Source organism: Psammomys obesus, unplaced genomic scaffold (genome assembly GCF_907164565.1).
Source record: "Psammomys obesus unplaced genomic scaffold, mPsaObe1.curated_primary_1811, whole genome shotgun sequence".
Lineage (NCBI taxonomy): Eukaryota > Metazoa > Chordata > Mammalia > Rodentia > Muridae > Psammomys > Psammomys obesus.
In genome coordinates this window covers 6,165,628-6,187,439 of record NW_026596125.1, presented here as the reverse complement: position 1 = coordinate 6,187,439, position 21,812 = coordinate 6,165,628, and the positions used below count along the sequence as shown (strand labels likewise).

General features: G+C 48.7%; 1 protein-coding gene across 5 annotated transcripts; it reads right to left on the bottom strand.

Annotated features, from left to right (window-relative positions):
* Positions 1–146: 146 nt before the first annotated feature.
* Mfsd13a (major facilitator superfamily domain containing 13A) lies at positions 147–17,939 on the bottom strand. Of its 5 annotated transcripts, XM_055591565.1 has the most exons (11): positions 17,886–17,939; positions 15,114–16,219; positions 13,645–15,040; positions 8,580–8,825; positions 8,138–8,220; positions 7,188–7,640; positions 6,960–7,083; positions 6,052–6,148; positions 3,953–4,124; positions 3,685–3,878; positions 147–1,498 (listed from the first exon to the last, which is right to left on the bottom strand). In XM_055591565.1, the coding sequence occupies exons 4-11, from the start codon at positions 8,745–8,747 to the stop codon at positions 1,248–1,250; spliced, it is 1,542 nt and encodes a 513-aa protein (XP_055447540.1). In that variant the 5' UTR covers positions 8,748–8,825; positions 13,645–15,040; positions 15,114–16,219; positions 17,886–17,939; the 3' UTR covers positions 147–1,247. The 5 variants fall into 5 exon arrangements, with proteins under 5 accessions (XP_055447540.1, XP_055447539.1, XP_055447541.1 ...); XM_055591564.1 differs by having other exon boundaries at positions 13,645–16,219; XM_055591566.1 differs by lacking the exon at positions 17,886–17,939 and adding an exon at positions 17,780–17,875 and having other exon boundaries at positions 13,645–16,219.
* Between the last annotated feature and the right edge of the window lie 3,873 nt (positions 17,940–21,812).

Here is a 21,812-nt window from a genome sequence, read left to right as displayed (position 1 = left end):
TGAAGACTTGCTTGGTGGTCACAGCTGCAGAGTGGGGAAGCTATGGACAGCTGGTAGGTGGAGGTCCAGGTTGCTGCCAAGCCCTGTGTGACAACGATGAGGGCAGGCACCCTCCCAGGTTTCCACCACATAAAAGATCATACCACTTTATTACATCAGACCTCTTTATTCGGAAGCTCTTCAGGTGGGTTCTGGGCTGAGCCCCTGGCCTAACAGGCTCCTTTTTGACAGTTGTGTCCAACAGTGGCATATGGGGAGTACTCTGCGGTAACTGGCTCCAGGCCCCATCACCCAGCAGTCTGCTAGACTGACTTGGTCACACTGTCAGTTTTCTTGATGTTTTCATTTTTTTCTAGGCTAGCTTTGAACCTGAAGCAATCCTGCTTCAGCCTTCCAAATATTGAGAGCATGGGCATAAATCAGCTTACAATTTGCATTTTTGTTCTATTATCTCTAGGAAGATGAGATTTTGGAGTACTTTTCCTGTTTCCCAGCCCCCACCAACCCTGCCTAGCTGCCCCCCCAACACACACAGACACACAGACACACAGACACACAGACACACACACACACACACACACACACACACACACACACACACACACACACGGCTCAGACTTGAATAGGAATGACTGGCTTTACTGGATCAGGAATGAGTTGAGCCTCAAGGGTTTTGAGGCCTGTTGGGCTCTGGGGAGCCCTACAGCAGAAAGGGGACACCAATGCAAGCAGAGGTGAAGCAGAAGAAACAACCAGAAGGAGGGGCAAATGGCACTTTGAGTGAGCTTCGCCTGAGTGGGCAAAAGGCGCAGTCACGGCCCAGAAGCCCACTGTGTAGACAGCCCCAGCTGCGCTCGTGCAGGCGATCCAGGTGCAGGCTCCAGGGCACATGGCCCAGCCAATGGGCTGCGGCTGTCAAGTTACTTTCTTGTGGTCCTGGAAGCCTTTCTGAAATGGATCCTTGTGCACCACACTGAGCCCTACCCTTTCTGATCCTCATTTTTTTTTCCTGCCCCACAGAAGTTGCAGGTCCCTGAGCACGTATAGCTCAGCCCTTGGCCAAGCTGAGGCAGATGGCTGATGAAGGGCAGACCTCAGTGATGCTCCCGGTTCCGCCCCAGGAGCGCCCCCATGCCATCTGTTCTTTGGGCTGCACGCAGAGATGAGGAAGCAGGATGCTGGCTGGCACAAGAGGCTACTGCTGGGGCCAGGATAGCGACCTCCGCAGCGTGGCCTTGCCACACCTCTCACACCACCTTAATGTCCAGCGTGTGGATCTGGGCCAGGTTCTGTCGCTGGGCCTTGACCATACGCAGGCGTCTCCCGTGCAGTGTGAACCGGGACCAGGTGAAGAGCTGCAGCAGTGCGCAGGTGATGGGCACCAGCACCAGCAGGTAGAAGCAACCCTGGCGGAGTGTCGGCGCCTGCGCTGGCGGCTCTGGCCATGGCCGGACACTCCCCACAGACGTCACTGGGGGCTGCTGAAAAAGGTCGTGACCTAGGACGAGCAGGCAGAACGTGCATGGTCAGCCCATTGTCCCCCCAAAGGCTGCAGAACAGCATCTCAAACATTACACACAAGTGTCCTAAACCACAACTTTTAAAACGGGGCTGGAGAGATGGCTCAGTGGTTAAGCGCACTGGCTGCTCTTCCAAAGAACCAGGGTTCAATTCCCAGCACCCACAAGGCAGCTCACAACTGTTTGTAACAAAAATAAATTAGTTTTTAAAAAAGTTTTAAAACAGGCGAGGCATGGTGGCACCGCCTTTAATTCCAGGTGGATCTCTGTGAGTTTGAGGCCAGCCTGGTCTATAGATTCTGAGTTTCAGGACAGCCAGTGCTGTTATACAAAGAGACCCTGTCTCAAAAGAAAAAAAACAAAAAACAAAAAAAAAAAATTTTTTTTAAACAGTGTCACTGTTAGCTGGCCTCAATCTTGCAGACTCCTTCTTTAGCCTTAACAAGTAGCTGGGATTATAGGCATATGCCACAACCCCTAACTACAAATCTATCATCTATATTTTATTTTTATTTTTATTTTTTTGAGACAGGGTCTCTAGTTATCTAGGCTGTCCTGGAACTTGCCATATAGACCAGATTGGCTTCAAACTCACAGACTTCACTGCCTGCCTTTGCCTCCCAAGTGCTGATATTAAAGGCATGAGCCACCATGCCTGGCTTTTTTTTTTTTTTTTTTTTTTTTTTTTTTTTTATGTCAGGGTATCTAGCCCAGACCTCCTCCTGCTTCTACTTCCTGAGTGCTGCTATACAGGTGGATCACCACAGATAGTTTAGGTGGTTCTAGGGGTCAAACTCAGGGCTTTGTGCTCCTCCAGCTGAGCTACATTCCAGCACTATCTTGTTTCCTGAGACTGTCTCATGCGCCCTAGGTTGTTCTTGGAGTCAATATATAGCTGAAAGTAACCCTAACCTCCCCACCGTCCTGCCTCCACCTCCTAAATGCTAGAATTACAGGTATCTACCATCTTGCCCAGCTCCTACCATATCCCTTTTTCTGTTTGTTTGGTTTGCTTTTAAGACAAGGTTTCTCTATGCTGACCTGGAACTCACTATACAGACCGGGCTGGCCTTGAACCCATTTCTCACATTATTTACTTCTCTTTCTCTCCCTTCTATTATTTATTAATTTATTATGTATAGAGTTCTGCCTGCATGTAACACCTGCACGACAGAATAGGAAGCCAGATCTCACTATAGGTGGTTGCTGGGAATTGAACTCAGGACCTTTGGAAGAGCAGTCAGTGCTCTTAACCTCTGAGCCATCTCTCCAGCCCTCTCCCCCTTCTCTCTGTTTTAAGATTTATTTATTATATAATGCTGTGTTTTACTTACATGTATGCTGCAGGCCAGAAGAGGGCATCAGATCTTATTATAGATGGTTGTGAGCCACCATGTCGTTGCTGGGAATTGAACTCAGGACCTCAGGAAGAGCAGCCAGTGCTCTTAACCTCTGAGCCATCTCTCCAGCCCCCACATTCTTCCTTTCTCATGAGAGATGCTGCCATCTCACCTCAGTTCCCAAAAGCATCCCACCTGTCCCTCTCTAGTCCAAGCTTCAATAGCCTTACAAGCTCCTTAACAACTGAGAGCTACTGCCCACTATGATCTGGGTGCACGCCTCAGGGCAGCAGAGCGAATTTCTTCCAAACGTCAACCAGACTGCAGCACTTCCCAGACTCTAACTCTCCAAACAGCTTCCCTGAGCACTGAAAATCCAGTCCCTATGCCATCCCGTCCACCCCTCTCCCTGTCTAGAGTTTTGTTTTGTTTTGTTTTCAAGATGGGGATTCTCTGTGTTGCCCTAGCTGTCCTGGAACTCGCTCTGTAGATCAGGCTGGCCTTGAACTCAGAGATCTGCCTGCCTCTGGCTCTTGAATGGTGGGATTAAAAGCGTGTGCCACCACCAGCCAGCCTGTCTAGACTCTAAGCCCCACGACAGCTAAATTTCCCATCTTACCATTGTTACCTCCCTTTCACACAGGGCCCAGCCTATAGAGAAGCCTATGCTGACCTGTTGAATGAATCGGTGAACTTGGGAAGAAACGGAGGGATGGGCCAACAAGGGCTCTCGTCCCAAAGCAGCGCAGGCCGAGGCGCAGCTGTCTGCCTCCTCAGTAGACCCGGAGCCGGTAGCCAAGTAGGCCGTGCTCCACGACACTCACCTGTGTAGAAGCAGAGAAGCCAGGTGCCCAGCAGTGGGGCAAAGGTCTGGCCAGGCTTGGTCACGAGGGCAACCATACCAAAGAGAAGCGCGGAGGCTGCCTGTTTCCGATGGTTCAGCACCAGGTCCTCATCCACCAGGTCAGTGACCACCAGGGTCAGCAGCTTACAGGTGCCCTCCGTGAAGACACGGTTGCTGCCCGTGGAGAGAGGAGCAAGAGTGAAGGGGGTGGACACAGAGGTGCTAGGGCAAGGGTAGGCAGGGCATACCTGGCAATGAAGAAGCAAAGCAGGCCAGGGTGGTCTGGGCCAGCCAACAGCATGAGGAGGCTAAGGCTCAGCTTGAGCAGGAAGAGGCCCCGCACCACTGCATAGACACCCCAGCGTCGGCACAGGGGCAGGAAGTAGAGGTTGTTGAGATGAGGAGCAACATAGGAGATGCCTAGGAAGGGAAGAGGGGCCCTTCTTCAGGAGCAATGCCACAGTCTCAACAGTGGTTGGCAGCTGCCACTGTAATAATCAGTTGCCATTTGCATTAGTTGTACACCAACAAAGTCTTGCAGTTTTCACCCTTTATTGTATTTCCATTTTTGCTTCATGTGTACGAATGTTTTGACTGCATGTACATCTGTGTAGAGGCCAAAAGAGGGCATTGGAGCCCGTGGAACTAGAGTTACAGACAGCTGTGAACCACCATGTATGTAAATGGAAAGCAAACCTGTGTCCTCTGGAAGAGCAGCCAGTGCTCCTAACTGCTGAGCCATTCTCTCCAGCCTGCTTTTCACATCGCCATAATTTTCACACACCCTTCAAAGTAAGTATTGCAGTCCCTTGGTGTTCATAGGAGTTGAGCCCAGCACCTTTATAAAATGGCATATTGTATCTGTATAGGATCTATATACATATGCCCATACACTATTATTGTGTTTTAGTTTTTAAATTTTGTGTCATGTAGCTCTAGATGGCCTTGAACTCTTGATCCTCCTGCTTTGTCTCCTGAGTGTTGGGATTACAGTCCTAACTACCATACCACGCTTTATTTTATATTTTTACTATATTTATTCTTAAGACAGGGTCTCTCTATGTAGCCCTGGCTGTGCTAGAACTCTCCATGTAGACCAGACTGGCCTCAGGCTTATGGAGATCTACCTGCCTCTGCCTCCAAAGTACAGGATTAAAGGGGTGTGTCATTACACTTAGCCTATTTTGTTTGTTTTTGTTTTGAGACAGGATCTTACTATGTGGCCCTGGCTGGCCTCAAACTCACAGAAATCAGTCTGTCTCTTCCTCCTAGGTACTGGGATTAAAGGCCTACACTGCCATACTCAACCTCTTTTTATTTAAAAAAATTTTTGACACAAGTTTTCATACATGCAAGGCTAGCCTCAAACTCTATATGTAGCTTAGGCTGACCTTGAACTTCTGATTCTAACTGTACCTCCCAAGTTCATGCTAAGATTGAAAGTATACACCACCACACCCAGCTCATCACACCCTATTTACCAGGTGCTGGAGAATCCAGCCTGGCAGAGCGTCCTATAGGTTCTACCAACTGAGCTACATCCCCAACCCTCTCACGTACTTTAAATTGTCGCTTTTTTTCCTGCCTTTAATTTTTTTTATTGTTGTTAACATTTATTTTTATTAATTTATTTTAGATCCAGGATGGCATCAAACTGTCATCAATCCTGCCTCTATTTCTATGGTGCTGAGTTTACAGGTGTATGCCATCAAGCCAGGCATAAGTGACATCTTGATTATTTATAACATTCAGTACATCGTAGACATTATACAAATGTCTATGTAAATGATACTGTTATACTGTATCATTTCAGAGGCAATGACAGGAAAGCAAGAAAAAGGCTTTAGGGTCAGTGAGATGGCTCAGCAGGTAATAGACTTGCTGCCAAACCTGGCAAGCTGAGTTTGATCCCTGAATCCCACATGGCTGGAGGAGAGAAGCAACTCCTGAAAAATGTCCTCTGCCCTCCAGATGAGCACCATGGCTTGTCTGCATCCAAACTCTCAACACACAAACAATAAATAAAAAACATAAAAGTCAAAAGACAGGCTAGGCATGGTAGCACAGCCTTTAATCCCAGCACTCTGGGAGGCAGAGGCAAGCAGATCTCTGAGTTTGAGGCCAGCCTGGTCTACAAAACGAGTCCAGGAGAGCCAGGGCTACACAGAGAAACCCTGTCTCAAAACACACACACACACAAAACCCAGAGTGGCTCAGAAAGATAAAAACCCACAGCTGCGGCACTGTGTCACATTGCCTCTGGGTGTCTCTGTCACTCCAAGGACTGAAGTGAGGACGCTAACCTCCATCCAGGGCTTGCAAGCTGCTGGCCCCAGGCACTACTCACCCAGCAGGAAGGAGCCGGTGGAGAGGGAGATGTGCTCGGACAACAAGTGCTCCAGGAAGAGGGGGAAGAAGTTGCTGTTGAAGTGGCAGTGAAACACCTGCAGGACAAATGGTGGGCAGTTCCCAGAGTCAGGGTCCAGCAGGGGAGCAGCAGCCCTGGCCCTCAGAGCAGGAGGAGCACCGGCCTCTGTCCCATGCCACCAAACATGGGACATGCCTAAACAAACCTAAACAGTCCTTGTGGCCTATGGAACTCTACTCAAAGTTTGAAGACGTGGTAAAATAGCAAACAGAAGAATTTTTAAGTTTTTATGGCATAAAAATGATTCATTTCAAAGTCTGGCTAACATCTATGTTTTAGATGTGGCGCTTGATTTCAAAAAGTTGTTACAGGGGCTGGAGAGACGGCTCAGTGGTTAAGAGCACTGGCTGTTCTTCCAGAGGACCCAGGATCAATTCCCAGCAACCACACAGTGGCTCACAGCCTTCTTAACTCTAGTTCTGGGGAACCCAACAGTCTCTTCTTGGCCTCCCTAGGCACCAAGCACACACGTGTGCAGACAGACATGGAGGCAAAACACCCATACACATGAAATAATAATTTTAAAGACAGATTCTTCCGTCTTCTTCCGGATGAAGACTGGCCTGGGAAGCCGAGACCCGCCTGAGCTCACACAGTGAGGGGCAGCTCAGGGATTACCTAACAATGTACAAGGCCCCGGGTTAGCACTTCTTGTACTATAGGGTTGGGAGATGACCACACATGGGAGTAAGGGACACAGAAAGTGCTAGAACCTAGGTCTCCCAACTTCCCAAGCTTAGTTCTACCATCCAACCTCAGGGAGGCGTCCTACCTTCCCAGATCTTGAAGAACCCTTGAGGGAGGGGTGAGGAAATGGTTCCCCATACCTGTACCAGGTCCATGCCCACGAACCACAGGAAGTTTTGGTGGTGTGCCAGTTGCCGGAGGTACTGGCCCAAGGTGATGGTGCCTGCTTCCCCACCGCCCACCAGCAGCGCCTCTTCACACGCACTGTAGAGGGGAAGGGAAGACTGGTGGGGCTATGCCAGAGCGGGCCGGGGGGCTGCATGTGAAAATCAGGCTCTGAGCCTGGGGAGCCGACACGAGTCACTCACCCGCCATCCATGAGCAGGGCCGAGCTACTCGTGGCCCTTCTGGTTGCCTCAATGCGCCACTTCAGCAATTGTGTGGCTCCCAGAAAGCCCAGCCCAGAGCCGGCAGCTAGTACCACACAAAAGGCACGGAAGGAGGAGAAGTCTTCCTTGTTCCAAAAGGCGTAGGAGGCAAAGACAGACATGGAGCCAGCGGCACTGAAGAGGGAGCAGTAAAAGTTGAGGTGGGTGCGGTCATGGGCTGAGAGAGCCAGGTCGGCCAGCAAGGCATGATGGTGGAGGTCCACGAGTGTCAGGAAGCCATCATAGAGGCACAGGCACAGTAAGAACTGCAAGCCAGCAGGGGCCCAGGGCACCCAGAATGCCAGGAAGGACAGTGCCAGCAGCGGCCCGTGCCAGCCTAGCGCCCGCACCCGAGTCAGCACCACATCTCTGGAGGAGAGCCCAGCTCCTGACCTGTCAGGAGAAGAGGTGTTAGGAGGTAACCTTTCACCCTGAGCAGGGCTGGGTTCCCCTAGCTGGGCCCAGAAGACAGATGGAGGGATTCACACCTAGATAAACCCCAAGTCTCTAGCCCCTGACCTGAGACTTAACAGGCACAGGTTACCCAGTCATAGGCTTTCTTCTCAGCCCTACTGCCCCATCTAAAAGGGCTGCCTAAAGGGCTGATGACCAACGGGCTATGGGATACTGATTCTCAGGGGTGGGGGTAGCAACGGGCCCAAGCAGGGAAGGGTAACAGTGCAGTAGAAGTGGCAGAGGAAATATATGGGCCAGAGCTGTGATAGCAACCCAGGTCGCACGAGGGTCAACCCCTTCCTCCACCTGGGCCATGCCCATACCACTGGCCTCACTTCCTCTCCCCATTCCAAATATGAGCAGCAGTGGTCTGTCAGTTTGGGGAATATCAGGGCGGGACTAGGATAGTGATGTCCCATCCCTGAGACACACACCTCGGTTGGGAGCTGAGGAACTGGCGGTCACTGAGCCAGCCGAAGAGGGGGTCGTTGAAGCTGTTCCAGAGGAGAAATACAGTCTGCAAGAAGAGAGAGATGGGCAGGTGGGCTGCACAGAGCTCCCCAACTCTAGTCTATGCACCTGCCCCAAAGATGGCAGTAGCTTCCTGCCCACAAGCTTTTGTTCATGTTCATTCTTCTGCCAACGCCCCTCTCCTGGCTGGTACACACATCAAAGCCTAGAGGAGCCCTAAAGCAGTGGCCAGGAGAGCTACTAGAACTCCTGAAGAGTCCTTAAGACCCCACCAGCTTTTCTGGCTGAGTCTTGCTAAACAACACAGCCTGTGTCTAACACTGGACCAGGACCCAGCACCTCTGTCTCCCTGGAAACCTGAGGCCCAGGCTCCCACCAGCACTAGCTGCCCCGTGCTCAGCCTACCTCTCCAACCCAGAAGGACACTTTGTTGATCTTATACACGGAGACAAAGGTGTCCACGTAGTACAGCAGGAACACATTATGCAGGATGGAGGTGAAGAGAGCCAAGGAGCCATACACCACAGCTGTGGGCAGGCCCAGCAGCCTGCGTTGGGGCCAGCCTAGCCTCATGGCTGGTGGTGGCCAAGCCTCAGCCCCAGGAGCGCTGAGGAGGGCTCACAGACATTGCCAGTCTGACCATTCTTGTCTCTAGGGAAGAAGAAGCCAGTGAGGAGCAAGGATCAGCGCTAACTCTCTCTTTCATTCCAGCTCTCTGAGTCTGTTAACAAGCCGTAAGAAGAATACCTCATGCCAGGCTTCAGTTTGTAGCTCTATGGTTGCATGCTAGTCTAGTTCCTGCATTTAATCCCTGACACTGAAAAAGAAAAATCTTTTTCTTAAACTCATTTCCTTTGGGAGAGAATTTGCACGTAAAACAAAGCTGGGGAATTACCAGTGAGGTGTATCGGAAACAACACAAGGTAGATAACCATCACTCTGTTGCTTCAGGAAACCGAGATGGCCCAGGGGAGAGAAGGCAGGCATTCGAGGACTGTGCCTTCTAGGGCTGGGTGCTCAGCATGCTGCACAACAATAACGATCTAGCTATAACCACGGCGGCCTTAGGCAGTGTGCTTCCAGGGCAGGCAGCGTCAGTAAGGTTGACCTTTGGTTCTTTTTCTCAAAAGGGTCAAGGGGAATCATTATGTCAAAGAACAGAAGGATTTAAAAAAAAAACAAAACAAAAAACAAACCTCATAGAATATGCTCTATAAGCCAGGCATGATGGCACACACCTCTAACCCCAGCACTAGGAAGGCTGAGACAGGAAGACCACTAAATCAATTTCAGCCTGGGCTGCAGAGCTCAGGTCAGCCTTGGCTGCATGGTGAACCCTGCAGAGAGAGGAGCAGTTCACTACGTGATGTTGGTATGATCAGTATCTTTACACAGGCCCTAGGAAACACTGTTATGGTCTTATAGAACAGCTCCAAATTAAAAACACTGAAAAACTTAGCCAATGTCGTTTGGCAAAAGAGCAATAGACTTGAATCCAGCAAGAGATTTTATTCCCTGGTGTTTTATCAAATCATTTTTCCCTCTCTTGGGAATCCAGGTTTGTCTGATGCCTTTCTAATTGACCTCCAAAATCAAATTTCTGTACACTACTGGAGAAAATGGGAAAATCTAGTGAGAAGCCTGGTCTAGGAAAAAAAAACAAAATGTAAAAGCTGGAGAGATGGCTCAGAGGTTAAGAGCACTGGCTGTTCTTCCAAAGGTCCCAAGTTCAATTCTCAGCAACCACATGCTGGTGGCTCATAACCAACTATAGTGAGATCTGGTGCACAGGCAAAAGCAGGCAGAATGCTGTACAAATAATAAATAAATCTTAAGAAAAACAAAACAAAACAAAATGTGAGACTAGGCATGGTGGTGCATGTCTTTAGCGCAAGCACTTGGGAGGCAGAGACAGGTAGAGGTATGGGTCAAGCCCATAGTGTATGTATAGAGCTGTGTGTGACAGCGGCATGCATAAACAGCTGGACACAGTCCAAACAGGCAAGCAAGGGGCTGTCCTGGCAAGCTTGATTCTCTCCAAAAAGGGCCACCTATGGGCAGTGCTAGCCCTGGGACACAGAGACTTAAGACAAACACTATATGAGAGTATATGGAGGCTGGGGTGTAATTCAGTGGTAGAGCACTAGTCTAGCATCTACAAGGCCCTGGGTTCTATCCCAGGCAAAGATGTGGGAGATGAGAGCCTAGGAATAAGACCCTACTTAGATTAAACATCCAAATTAAGACTTGAAACCAAATTAAGATTGACTCATGTTGGGGTTGGTCTGATGCTTGTATTTTTATGCTAATTACTGGCCTCAAGATCTAGTTACTGCCCTGTCCTTGTTGTGTAAACGTGCCTAAGACATTATTCCTGGTTGGTTTAAAAAAAAAAAAAAAAAAAAAAAAGGCCTGTACCTGGGCAGAGCAGAAGGAGGTGGTCATGGCTAAGATTCCTGGGCTTTGGAGACAAGAGGATCATGGGAAGGAGAGAAACAGACAGGAAGATAGAAAAAAAAAAAGGATGAAGCGACTATGGGTTTGCATGAAAAGGAACCACATGGGCCAGGAGGAAGGACTCTGAAAGTGGCATGGAAAGGAGCCCTGGAGATGAAGGATAAGCAAGTATTTATAAGATTATGAATGGAATGGTTAAGGTGGATGGTGAGGTTATTGAGATAGCATAGGTAAAAATATTTGCCCAGCCCAAGGTGTTATAAGGCAATTATAAAATCTAACAGGTGTCTGTGTCTTGATTGTGATAGAGGGTTAAATAATACTGCTATGATAATCATAGTAATCATCATAATAAACATTATTTAGTCCAACACCATTTTACTTACAACAACAGAGGCATCCTGAAGTGGGCTGGCCGGCCCTTATTAAAATAAAAACCGAGCTGGGCAGTGGCGGCACACACCTTTAATCCCAGCACTTGGGTTTTGAAGCCAGCCTGATCTACAGAGTGAGTTCCAGGACAACCAAGTCTACACAGGCAAACCCTGTCTCAAAGAACATAAAAACATTCAAAGAAAGAAGAAAAAAACCTGAATATCAAGTGTGCTGGCTAGTTTTATGTCAACTTGACACAAGCTAGAGCTATCTGAAAGAAGAAAACCTCAGTTGAGAAAATGCCTCCCTAAGATCTGGCTGTAGGCCATTTTCTTAATTAGTGATTGATGGGGGAGGGTGCAGGCCCTTGTGGGTGGGGCCATCCCTGGGACAGTGGTCCTGAGTTCTCGAAGAAAGCAGGCTGAGCAAGCCTTGGGGAGCAAGGCAGTAAGCAGCAGCCCTGCACGGCCTCTACATCAGTTCTTGTCTGGTTCCTGCGCTGTCCTGTCCTGACTTCCTTCAGCGACGGACTATGGATGTGGAGGCGTGAGCCAAATAAACCATTCCCCCCACCCCCAAACTTGCTTTTGGCCATGGTGTTTCAACATAGCAATAGTGACCCAAAAATAATAGTAACAGTGACCCAAACTAAGATATCAAGAAAAGAGGGTCATGTGAAAATGGAGCCTGCCTTCATCTGTCTGCAGCTGCAGCCACAGGCCAAGGGGAAGGATCACCCTCGGATCTCCAAAAGATAGACGGAGAAGAAAGGATTCGTCCCTAGAGCCTCTAGCAAAAACCTGACCCTGCTCAGGCCCTCCATGTGGACTTTTACCCTCCAGACTTGAGTGAAGGGATACACGGTTGCCTCAAGCCATCAGTTGTGTCACCTGTTACGGTAGCCTAATGACACTGAGTGGTCTGACCGTTCTTCTCAAGGCTGCGTGCTTCGGAAGTTGCGCACACTCCCGCACCACTCATATCCTGTCTGCCCTCTGCCCCAGTCCAACAGAAGGAGCAAGGCCTCCGAGGGCTGTTCTTGCCCCAGGACCCAGCCTGCCTCCTCCACATGCCTACAGGTCTGTTCAGTGTGGCCACTCCCAGCCCAGACTCCCTTTCTTCTGACAAGGACTTTGTTCTTGCTGGTTCTTTCTGTTCCAGTCTGCATCTGCCATTCATTTGAGTGAGCATGAAGTCCAGACTTCTCACACTCCATTGGGACTACTGTCGCAATCCTGCAGTTCCAGATACTCAGGAAGCTAAAGCACGAGGATTGAAAATTCACGGCCTGCCACACCATAAAGGCAATGCCTTTGATCCTAGCATTTTGAGAGACAGAGGCAGGAGGATCTCTGTAAGTTCCAGGCCAGCTTGGTCTACAGAGTGAGTTCCAGGACAGCCAAAGCTACACAGAAAAATCCTGTCTCGAAAAAACAGAGAGAGAGAGAGAGAGAGAGAGAGAGAGAGAGAGAGAGAGAAAGAAAGAAAGAAAGAAAGAAAGAAAGAAAGAAAGAAAGAAAGAAAGAAAGAAAGAAAGAAAGTAAGTTGACAGCCAGAAACTTGGGCAATTTAGTGAGACCCTTTTTTTTTTTTTTTTTAAGATTTTTAAAATTTATTATTTATACCGTATTCTGCTTGCATGTATGCCTGTGCACCAGAAGAGGGCACCAGATCTCACTATAGATGGTTATGAGCCACCATATGGTTGCTTGGAATTGAAGTCAGGACCTTTGGAAGAACAGCCAGTGTTCTTAACCTCTGAGCCATCTCTCTAGCCTCTGAGACTCTGTCTTAAAGGGTAATTTCTCATTACTGCACTTGACTAGTCTAGGGGAAAAAAATTAAAAATAAAAAGATAAATAAATAAAGAGTAAAAAGAAGATTGGATGAGCTAGCCAGGCAGTGGTAGCACATACCTTTAATCTCAGCACTCCGGAGGCAGAGACAAGTGAATCTCTGAACTCAAGGCCAGCCTGGTCTACAGAGTCCCAGGACAGTCAGGGCTACACAGAAAAACCCTGTCTTGAAACAAACAAACAAACAAACAAACAAACACAAAAACAAATTTAAGAAGGAGGAGGAGAAGAAGAAGAAAAAGAGAAGGCTGGAAGAGAAACCAGGCATGGTGGTACATGCCTTCAGTTCCAAAAGACACATGAAGAGCTCTATGAGCTCGAGGCCAGCATTGTCTACACAGTAAGACCCTGTCTTAACACACACACTCTCATACACACAAGTATACATACATACACATACATACATACATACATACATACATACATACATACATACAGAGAGAGAGAAAGAGCACAGAAAATGTAGTTAGGACCTTCTGGACCACAAAACAGAATGTTACCTCCATTGCTATCCACAGCTCAGGTCACTGTCACTGTGTGGTTTGAAAATGAATGGTGCCTATAGATTCATATATATGAATGCCCAGTCACCAGACTGTAGAAAAGTTTGAAAGGATTAAAAGGATTAGGAGGTGTGGCCTTGTCGGAGGAAGTGTATCATTGGGGGCCTTGGGCTTTAAGGTTTCAAAAGCCCATGCCAGGCCTGTGCTCTCTCTCTCTAGCTGAGGACCAGGATGTGGCTCTCAGCTACTGCTCCCCACCCATGATGATAATGGACTAACCCTTTGAAACTGTAAGCCTCCAGTTAAATGCTTCTTCTTCTTCTTCTTCTTCTTCTTCTTCTTCTTCTTCTTCTTCTTCTTCTTCTTTCTTCTTCTTCTTGTTTTTGAGACAAGGTTTCTCTCCTAGTCCTGGCTGTCCGCCTGCCTCTGCCTCCCCTGTGCTGGAATTAAAGATGTGTGCCACCACATGCAGCTAAAGGCTTTCTTTTATGATCAAGGTTGTCTTGATCATGGTGTCTCTTCACAGCAATAGAACAATAATTACGACAGTCACCTCAGCACTTTCAGAGCTCCTCTGTTAAAACCATAGTCTTTGGCAGAGCCACTCCTGCAAACTGACCCTTGTCAGTGCATAGAAATCAAGGAGGTGAACCTTCCTCCTCCATGAGTTAGCTTCCCAAACCCATGCTGAGGCGAGTGTAGACCTTGGAGGGTGATGAGACAGAAAGGGCACAGTTTTTGCCATGAGAAGAGGAAGGACTTAAACCACAACTACTTCCCACAGGTGACCTTGACCTTTCACTCCTCTGAGCCTGAAAGATGCCGAAATAAGAGCTGTCTGCAAAAAAAACACAGCCAGCATTAAACTAACACTGAGGAAACCCAGGGCACCATGCTAGGCGCATGGCAGATGCTCAAAAACTAGCTTTTCCTTTCTTAAGACACATCTCACCATGTAGCCTGGAACTTTAGACCAGGATGGCCTGTAACTCATAAAAATCTGCCTGTCTCTACTCCCAAGGCAAGCTTTTTCTTAAAGAATACTGGGTCAGAGCTGGTGGAATATCCTAGGACCCAGACCCAGTCAGAGAGGAAGCCTGCAAATGAGAACACTCAAGAAGACCTCCAGAAAGAAAGCCCCATCACAGACCTCAGGTGGAAGCAGGTGAGCCAGCCCGGGAGAGGCCGGAGGAGGGTGTGACGGTTTCTCCTCCAGATTCTACTTCTCTGTCAGCAAACAGCCCTCCTCCTCTGGTCTTCCTACCCTCAACCCACTGCGCAAGAGCACGGAGGCTTGCCTCCGAATAGCTCGGAGCCCACATTGCCCTAGTTGCATAAGCTCCATAGCCCGGAACCTGTAACTGGCAACCAAGCTCCCCACTCTCTCACATACCTCACCTTGCGGAAGAGTTGGAGGTCTGCCCTGGGAACAGCTTAGCTGGTGGCGTTGGGCCAGCTACTTCCTTTCTCTGGGCCCGTGGAATGTTAATACCAACTCTCTCAAAGTGGAGCTCAAATGCAAAAGGAACATAAACAATAGCTCTGACTGGGTTTTGTAACCTTTAAAAATCCCCTGGGAGTTGGGGATATGGCTTAGAGTGTGAAAGTACTTGCTGTGCAAGCCCCAAGACCTGTGGTGGATCCACAGAACCTGTATAAAAACGGAAGACGAGGGCTGGAGGGATGGCTCAGTGGTTAGAAGCGTTATTGTTCTTGCATAGGGCCCATGTTTAGCTCCCAGCACCCACCTGGTGGCTCACAACTATCCGTAACTCCAGGCCCAGGGGCTCCACTGCCTCCTTAGGGCCTCCATTGGTTCCTGCACACAGATGATACACATCCGTACACCTGGGTAACACACATGCAAATAAGATTAATAAATCTTAAAAAAAAAAAAAAAAAAGTTCAAGGGCCAGGCACTCAGTAGACAATTCAGGCAGATCTCTGTGAGTTCAAGGCCAGCCTAGTCTACAAAGTAAGCTCCAGACCAGCCAGCCAGCACTACATAGTGAGACCTTATCTTAAAAAAGAAAAGTTTGTTTTTTTTTTTAAGAGTGGAAGGCAAGGACCAACACCTGAGGTTGTCCCCTGACTTCTACACACTGTCACCAGGCACATACATTCTTAAATGCAAACATGTACACACATGTGTATACATACGCACATCTTAGATACAAAAAAGATACATTTTCTTTAAAAATCAGTTAGGGACCTCTCTGATAAATATGTAACTAAGGCCTTTGTTTGGTTGGTTGGTTGGTTGAGGTAGGATTTCACTACGTGTCCTTTGCTGGCCTGAAACTCTGTAGGTAGACCAGACTGACCCCAAACTTGTGGCAATCCTCCTGCCTCAGCCTCCCCAGTGCTGGAATTTCAGGTGTATGTACCACTCCCAGCTAAGCTGTCATTGCAGTATTCAATATGGATGTCCCGCCTGCAGCGTCCCAGCCTTTCCCATGTGTCATCCTCCAAATTCTTTTTTAAATGCCACCTCCACGCTTTGATTCATATGGTACTTTCCATCCCCAAAAACCCAAAACCCAAAAGCCCCTGGATGTGACTGTGCGCTGGCTCTCAGGCATTTAGGACAGGCCTGGCTTCCACATCCACTACTGCGCTACTGTTCCCACCTACAGAAGCAAGCAAGGCTTCCAAGGCTGAAGGCTGAACAATTGTCCCACAGTCACCAACTACGAGGTGTGGAGCCAAGGTTCAAAGCAGGCTTTGCCTGCAAATCTCAGCACCTCCCGCTTTCCCCGTACACCCCCTCTTATCAAATCCTGCTCCGCCAATGTCCAGGCCAGGGTCATCATCTTCCGGGTTTGCTCAGTTGGGATCTCCCTTTCAGGTGCCCCTGTGTCCAGAGAACAAACAGTTTCCTTATTTCCCTCCAGCTCAGAAGAACCTTCCAAGCAAAGCTAGGCCAGTTCCACGGCAGATTCCTCCCCACACTCCTGTACCGCACAACAAGTGCTCAATTAAACACCTGCTGCATCCAGTCCCCCAAAAGGCCCATATGGGCAGGTGGAGGAACACCCACACTGGGTGTTCTCACTGGCTGTGGGAGTTGGAGAAGCAGTGGCCTCTGGCAGCCTGTCATCCCTCTGAGAAAAACGTGGAGCAAGGCCGCACGCAGATGTACAGAGGGGAGCGCTGATAAAAGCCAGCAGTAACATTTTCCCGCTTTCACCAAGGACACAGCACCGCGCTACGGGCAGAATGTGGCCCAGGCAGTCAAAGAGCCCAGACTAGAAGGGGTTCCTCAGCTTCCAACAAGATTCTATTCAAGATAGAAGGCACCAGCTGAGGGTAGGAGGCCTCCGTTGAGGCGCCCTGGAGGCAACTCGCACAGTCTCTCCTCTAGCAGTTCACTCTTCAAGATTCCTGAGAGATAGGAACAGGAAAGACTGGCAACCACAGCAACCCCTGCTGAGTGTAAATAGAATGGGGGAGGAAACCAAGATATGGCAGGCTGGGCCTGGAACAAGGCTATCACTGGCAGGGTGGGTGGATTCCCACTCCCTTCGGAAGGACAGAGACCTTGTGGCAATCCTCCTGCCTCAGCAGTGGGGAAAAGCCACTAAGTAACTTGGTATTAGCGGTACTAGGTCAAGGCTGAAAAATTCTCATCAATTTAGCATCAGCGCTTACGCCCATATATGTGGAGAGAGTGAATTTGTTTCCCACCTGTCCTGACCCTATCAAGTGAACAGGTGGAAGTTCAAGTCATAATAGCAAAGCAAACATCAAGCGAGTCATTTTCCCAGAAAGCAGCTGACTGGCTTGTTTCACACCTTTTTCAGTCTTTTTCCATCACCGTGTATAACCCTAGGAGAGCTGCCCCCTTCCCCAAATTCCATCTCCTCGGATGGAAAATGGGACTTTCTCCCTCCTTCATAGGCTTCTATGGTGGCACGAAAGCGTCCATTGATTCACCTCAGAATCGCAGGCCACTTCTAAGTCCCTGAGAAACTGGGAATCAACCCAAGAGCTTTTTACTCAGAAACACGTGCAGTGGTTTTGCTTTCGTTAGCTCATTAAAATCACCTGAAGCGCGAGCTACTCACTCAGACCACTAAAACTGGGATCTCTGGAGGTGTTGGCCAGCAAAATCCTTTAAGCTTCCCAAGAGGTTCTAGGGTGCCACCAGGGTTAGGAGCCGTTGGGTCAAAGAGTGAATCCCCGCCTGAACCATTGACTCTCCTGAACTCAGATTCCTCAGGGGGCAACCTGGACGGTGCATCTCTTTCCTTACCCCACCCTGGACGGTGCATCTCTTTCCTTACCCCAACAGAGCCCTTCTGCAGGAATCTACGCTTGCCCCTTGAACCCAACTCCTCCTGACCCCAGAATTTTCCAGTTCACGGTCTGACACCTCAAGGAACCCCACAAACTGTCCCAATGACTCTCATACCGCAACGCATTCTCGCCCCACTCTCGGGCTTGTCCTTTGTATCAGATCGGTCCCCGAGTCCTGCCGCCTCCTGCCCCCTCTCCCGGGCCGCGGGCCAGCAGCTCACCGCAATCCTGGCAGGCGATGCTTAATTCCGCTGCTGCCGGGAGCCAGGTGCCAGCCAGTGCGCCTGCGCGTGAGCAGCCTCGGGCTTCCCCGCTCTCTCCCTCCGCCCCTTCTCAGCTATTGGCTCGGCGCGGCTCTCCCGATCGCAGCTCAGGCAGGTGACCGCGCCTGAGGCTGTCGCTGCCATGTTTGTCATGGGCTCTTCCCCTTAGGTGCCCTAAGAAGAATGGGAATCAGTCAACAGGGGCAGGTTGTCTGGATTCCATACAGACTCAGCCCCTCTTTTTTCTCCACGAAAACTGTCATTTCAGCTCAAATCAAGTTTCTCTCGGGGACGCCCCCTTCCCCTTTCCTGTTCCTCATCCCAGAGGATGAGAATTTAGCAGGGACTGCCTAAGGCTGGATTGTGAGCCCTGTGAGGGCGAATCTCAGCCTGAGCTGTGGCCATGAGGAATCAATTCACAGGAGCCAGGGCAGGGGGGTTGTAGGCACAGACACCGGGCCACCAACCCACAATCACACAGCCCGACCTCTTCGTAGTGGTAGTAATAAGAATCCGAAGAAAAACAGGACGGAAATCCTGCCTGACAGTGTCGGTCTGTAATTCTCTTTGTTGTTGTTTGGTTTTGTTTGGTCGGTTGTTTTTTCGAGATAGGGTTTCTCTGTGTAGTCTTGGCTGTCCTGGATTCGCTTTGTAAACCAGGCTGGCCTCGAACTCAAAGAGATATGCTTATCTCTGCCTTCTAAGTGCTGAGATTAAGGCGTAATCCTTGCCACACAGAAAGCTAAATCAAAAATAAATAAAATAAAATAAAATAAAAAAGTCCAAGGCTAGCCTGTGCTGAATACAGAGTGAGTTTAAGTCCTATCTTAAACTACAAAAACAAAAACAGGGCTAGAGATACACATAAATAAAATAACATACCGAGCCCCCTACTATTATGTGCCTTGCATAATAGGTACACTGTTTCGAATGCATTTTCCTCCGATTGCACACGGGAAATAGATGCTATTATTTCCACTTACAGATGGAAATAACCCTTGAGTGATGGTGATGTATGCATGTAAAACAACTTGGCCACCTGAAAGGCAGTTCCATGTGTGGTAGTTCATGTCTCCATTGCCCATAAAGCTGGCTTTGGTGCTAAAGTTGACTAGACCAGTTCTTGGTTGCTTTCTCCAGCAATCGCTGAATTCAAAATGGATGGCTGTGAAGGTGCATGCCTTTAATCTCAGCACTAGGGAGCCAAAGGCAGGTAGATCTCTGCTTTCAGCCTGAGCTATAGAGCAAGTTCCAGGACAGTCAGGAATAGAGAAACCCTGTCTCGAAAAACAGACAGACAAACAAACAAAAACTAAAGTTCCGATAAAAATCAAGAAATCTTTGGTTGGTTGGTTTTTGTTGTTGTTGTTGTTGTTTGAGACAGGGTTTGTCTGTTTAACAACCCCATCTGTCATTCAGGCTTGGTGGCATACACCTGCAATCCCAGCACTCTGGGAGGCAGAGGCACAGAAAGGAGGTTCACTGTGAGTTCGAAGCCTGCCTGGTCTACAAAGTTAGTCCAGGACAGCCAAGGCTACACAGAGAAACCCTAAAACAAACAAACAAATAAAACAACAACAACTAACCAACCCCAGCTGTTCTGGAACTCACTTTGTAGACCAGGCTGGTTTTGAACATACAGAGATCTGCCTGCCTCTGCCTCCTGAGTGATGGGATTAAAGATGTCCACCACCATATCTGGCCTCCAACAAATTTCATACAATCAGATGCCCAAGCAAGCCAATACTACCTCTCCCAATCCTAAAGGCCTCCTTCTTCTTCTGCATTTGCTAGACTTTTAAAATCAAGTTTCTGGGGCTGGTGAGATGGCTCAGAGGTTAAGAGCACTGACTGCTCTTCCTAAAGGTCCTGAGTTCAATTCCCAGTGACCACATGGTGGCTCACAAGCATCTGCAATGAGATCTGGTGCGCTCTTCTGGTATGCAGGCACACATGCAGGCAGAACACTGTATACATAATAAATAAATAAATCTTAAAAAAAAATCAAGTTTCTAAGGCTCAGTTCACTTTCTCAGCGGTCAAACGGGGTCCAGTACCCACCTGTCCAGCTTCCCCACTGTGATCAATAAGGCAAGGAGTGCCGCTTTTGGCTTCTTTGCTAAGGGACATTCTGTTAAAACTGCCTCCTTGCTTACAGGGATTCTGTAGGCATAGGGGGAGAAACAGAGCTAGCGTGATAGAAGTGCTGAAGCACACCTGCAGCCCCAACGCTTGGGATCACAGTTTGAGACCAGCCAGGGCTGTGTGGCTAGACCCTAGAAAGTGGGCACTAGGGACGTAGCTCAGGTGGTAGAGTTCTTGCCTAGCATCCACCAGTCTCTGGTTCAGTCCTCAGGACTGAATAGAATGAGCGTGGCTGTGTGTATACCTGTAACTATAGCCCCTGGCCAGTAGAGGCATCCGATCAGTTCAAGGCCATCCTTGGCTTCTAGTGAGTTTCAGGGGCAGGGAAAGTGCAAGAGGCTAAGCGCTACTAGCCCTTGTGCCTTTTTGTTGCTAATTTTTGTGCACAAAGTCCCCTTTTGACTTTGTGACAACACAGCAAAGGGCTCATCACAGCAAATGGTCCCACAGGAGCCTAGAGAGTCCTCAGGGATCCCACAAACATCCTCCTAGCATCTACACTTTGCTGGGTGTGCCCCTTTCTCTCCTCCTTCAGGGCCTCCTCTATACTGTGACCCCCATTCTGGAATAACCCCATCAAGTATATAAAGACATGTTCCAAGGTGCTGAGACGGAAGGAAACAAACATGCAGGTACAAAACTGCAGAGTGAAATCTATTCCGGGACATACAGACAAGAATGGCACCAATATCACGGGATGCCTCCCGTGTGAGTTAGGAGGGGGTGTGTGTACTGGTTAGGATGCATGTCACTTCTTCCTAGTCAGAATGTCCCTGCTAGTTTTTTCTCTCTTGGTTTTTCAAGACAGGGTTTCTATGGTGTAACCTTGGCTATCCAGGAACTCACTCTGGAGACCAGGCTGGCCTTCAACTCAGAAATCCGCCTGCCTCTGCCTCCTGAGTGCTGGGACTAAAGTCGTAAGGCACCACCACCACCACCCACCTCTATCTTTAAAATATTTTTTCTATTTATTATTGTATTTTTGTATTGTTTTATTATTGTATTGTATTTTCTATTTATTTTATTATTTATTATTTATGAGTGTTTTGCCTGCATGTATGTATGTGTACTATTTCATGCCTAGTGCCTATAGAAGGCAGAAGAGGACATCAGATCTCATGTGATTGGAATTACAGACCACTTGTGAGCCACTACATTGGTGCTAGGAGTGGAACTCAGATCCTCTGTGACAGTAAATGTTCTCTAACCACTAGACCAACTCTCCAGGCGCCCCTCCCACACATACAATCTATCTTTAGCTAGCCACAGAGTCAGCACATTGCTGGCACATTTAGTTTTATGTGTATTGGTGTTTAGCCTGTAAAGGGTGAGGGTGTCAGATCTTGGAATTACAGACAGTTGTGAGCTGCCATGGGGGTACTGGGAATTGAACCCGGTCCTCTGGGAGAGCAGTCAGTGCTCTTGATCATGGAGCCATCTCTCCAGCCCCAAATGCGTAGCCCAGGTTAGTCTCAAACTCCAATCCTCCTGCCTCCATCTCCTTCAGCAACTCCTACCGGCGGCATGCACCATCACGACCAGCTCATCTGTTTCTAATGTGCTGGGAAATTATTCAGGAAAAACTTTCTAGAACAATCATCAGTTACAATTCAAGATGCTGCAGTCAGGTCAAGCTCAGTCTATTCACCCTTCCTAATCCACAAACCGTGCCTAAGTCATCTCTTCCAGAATTAAACAGCTGTTAAAACCCCTCCGGCTCCTGAATGCAGTGGTGATCAT

Coding starts and splice junctions, on each gene's coding strand:
- Mfsd13a (XM_055591564.1), bottom strand. CDS start 8,747: ATGAGGCTAGGCTGGCCCCAACGCAGGCTGCTGGGCCTGCCCACAGCT. Junction 7,641..8,137: donor TTCCTCAGCTCCCAACCGAG/GTGTGTGTCTCA, acceptor TTCTCCTGACAG/GTCAGGAGCTGGGCTCTCCT. Junction 1,499..3,684: donor GCTTCTCTGCTTCTACACAG/GTGAGTGTCGTG, acceptor TGCTCGTCCTAG/GTCACGACCTTTTTCAGCAG.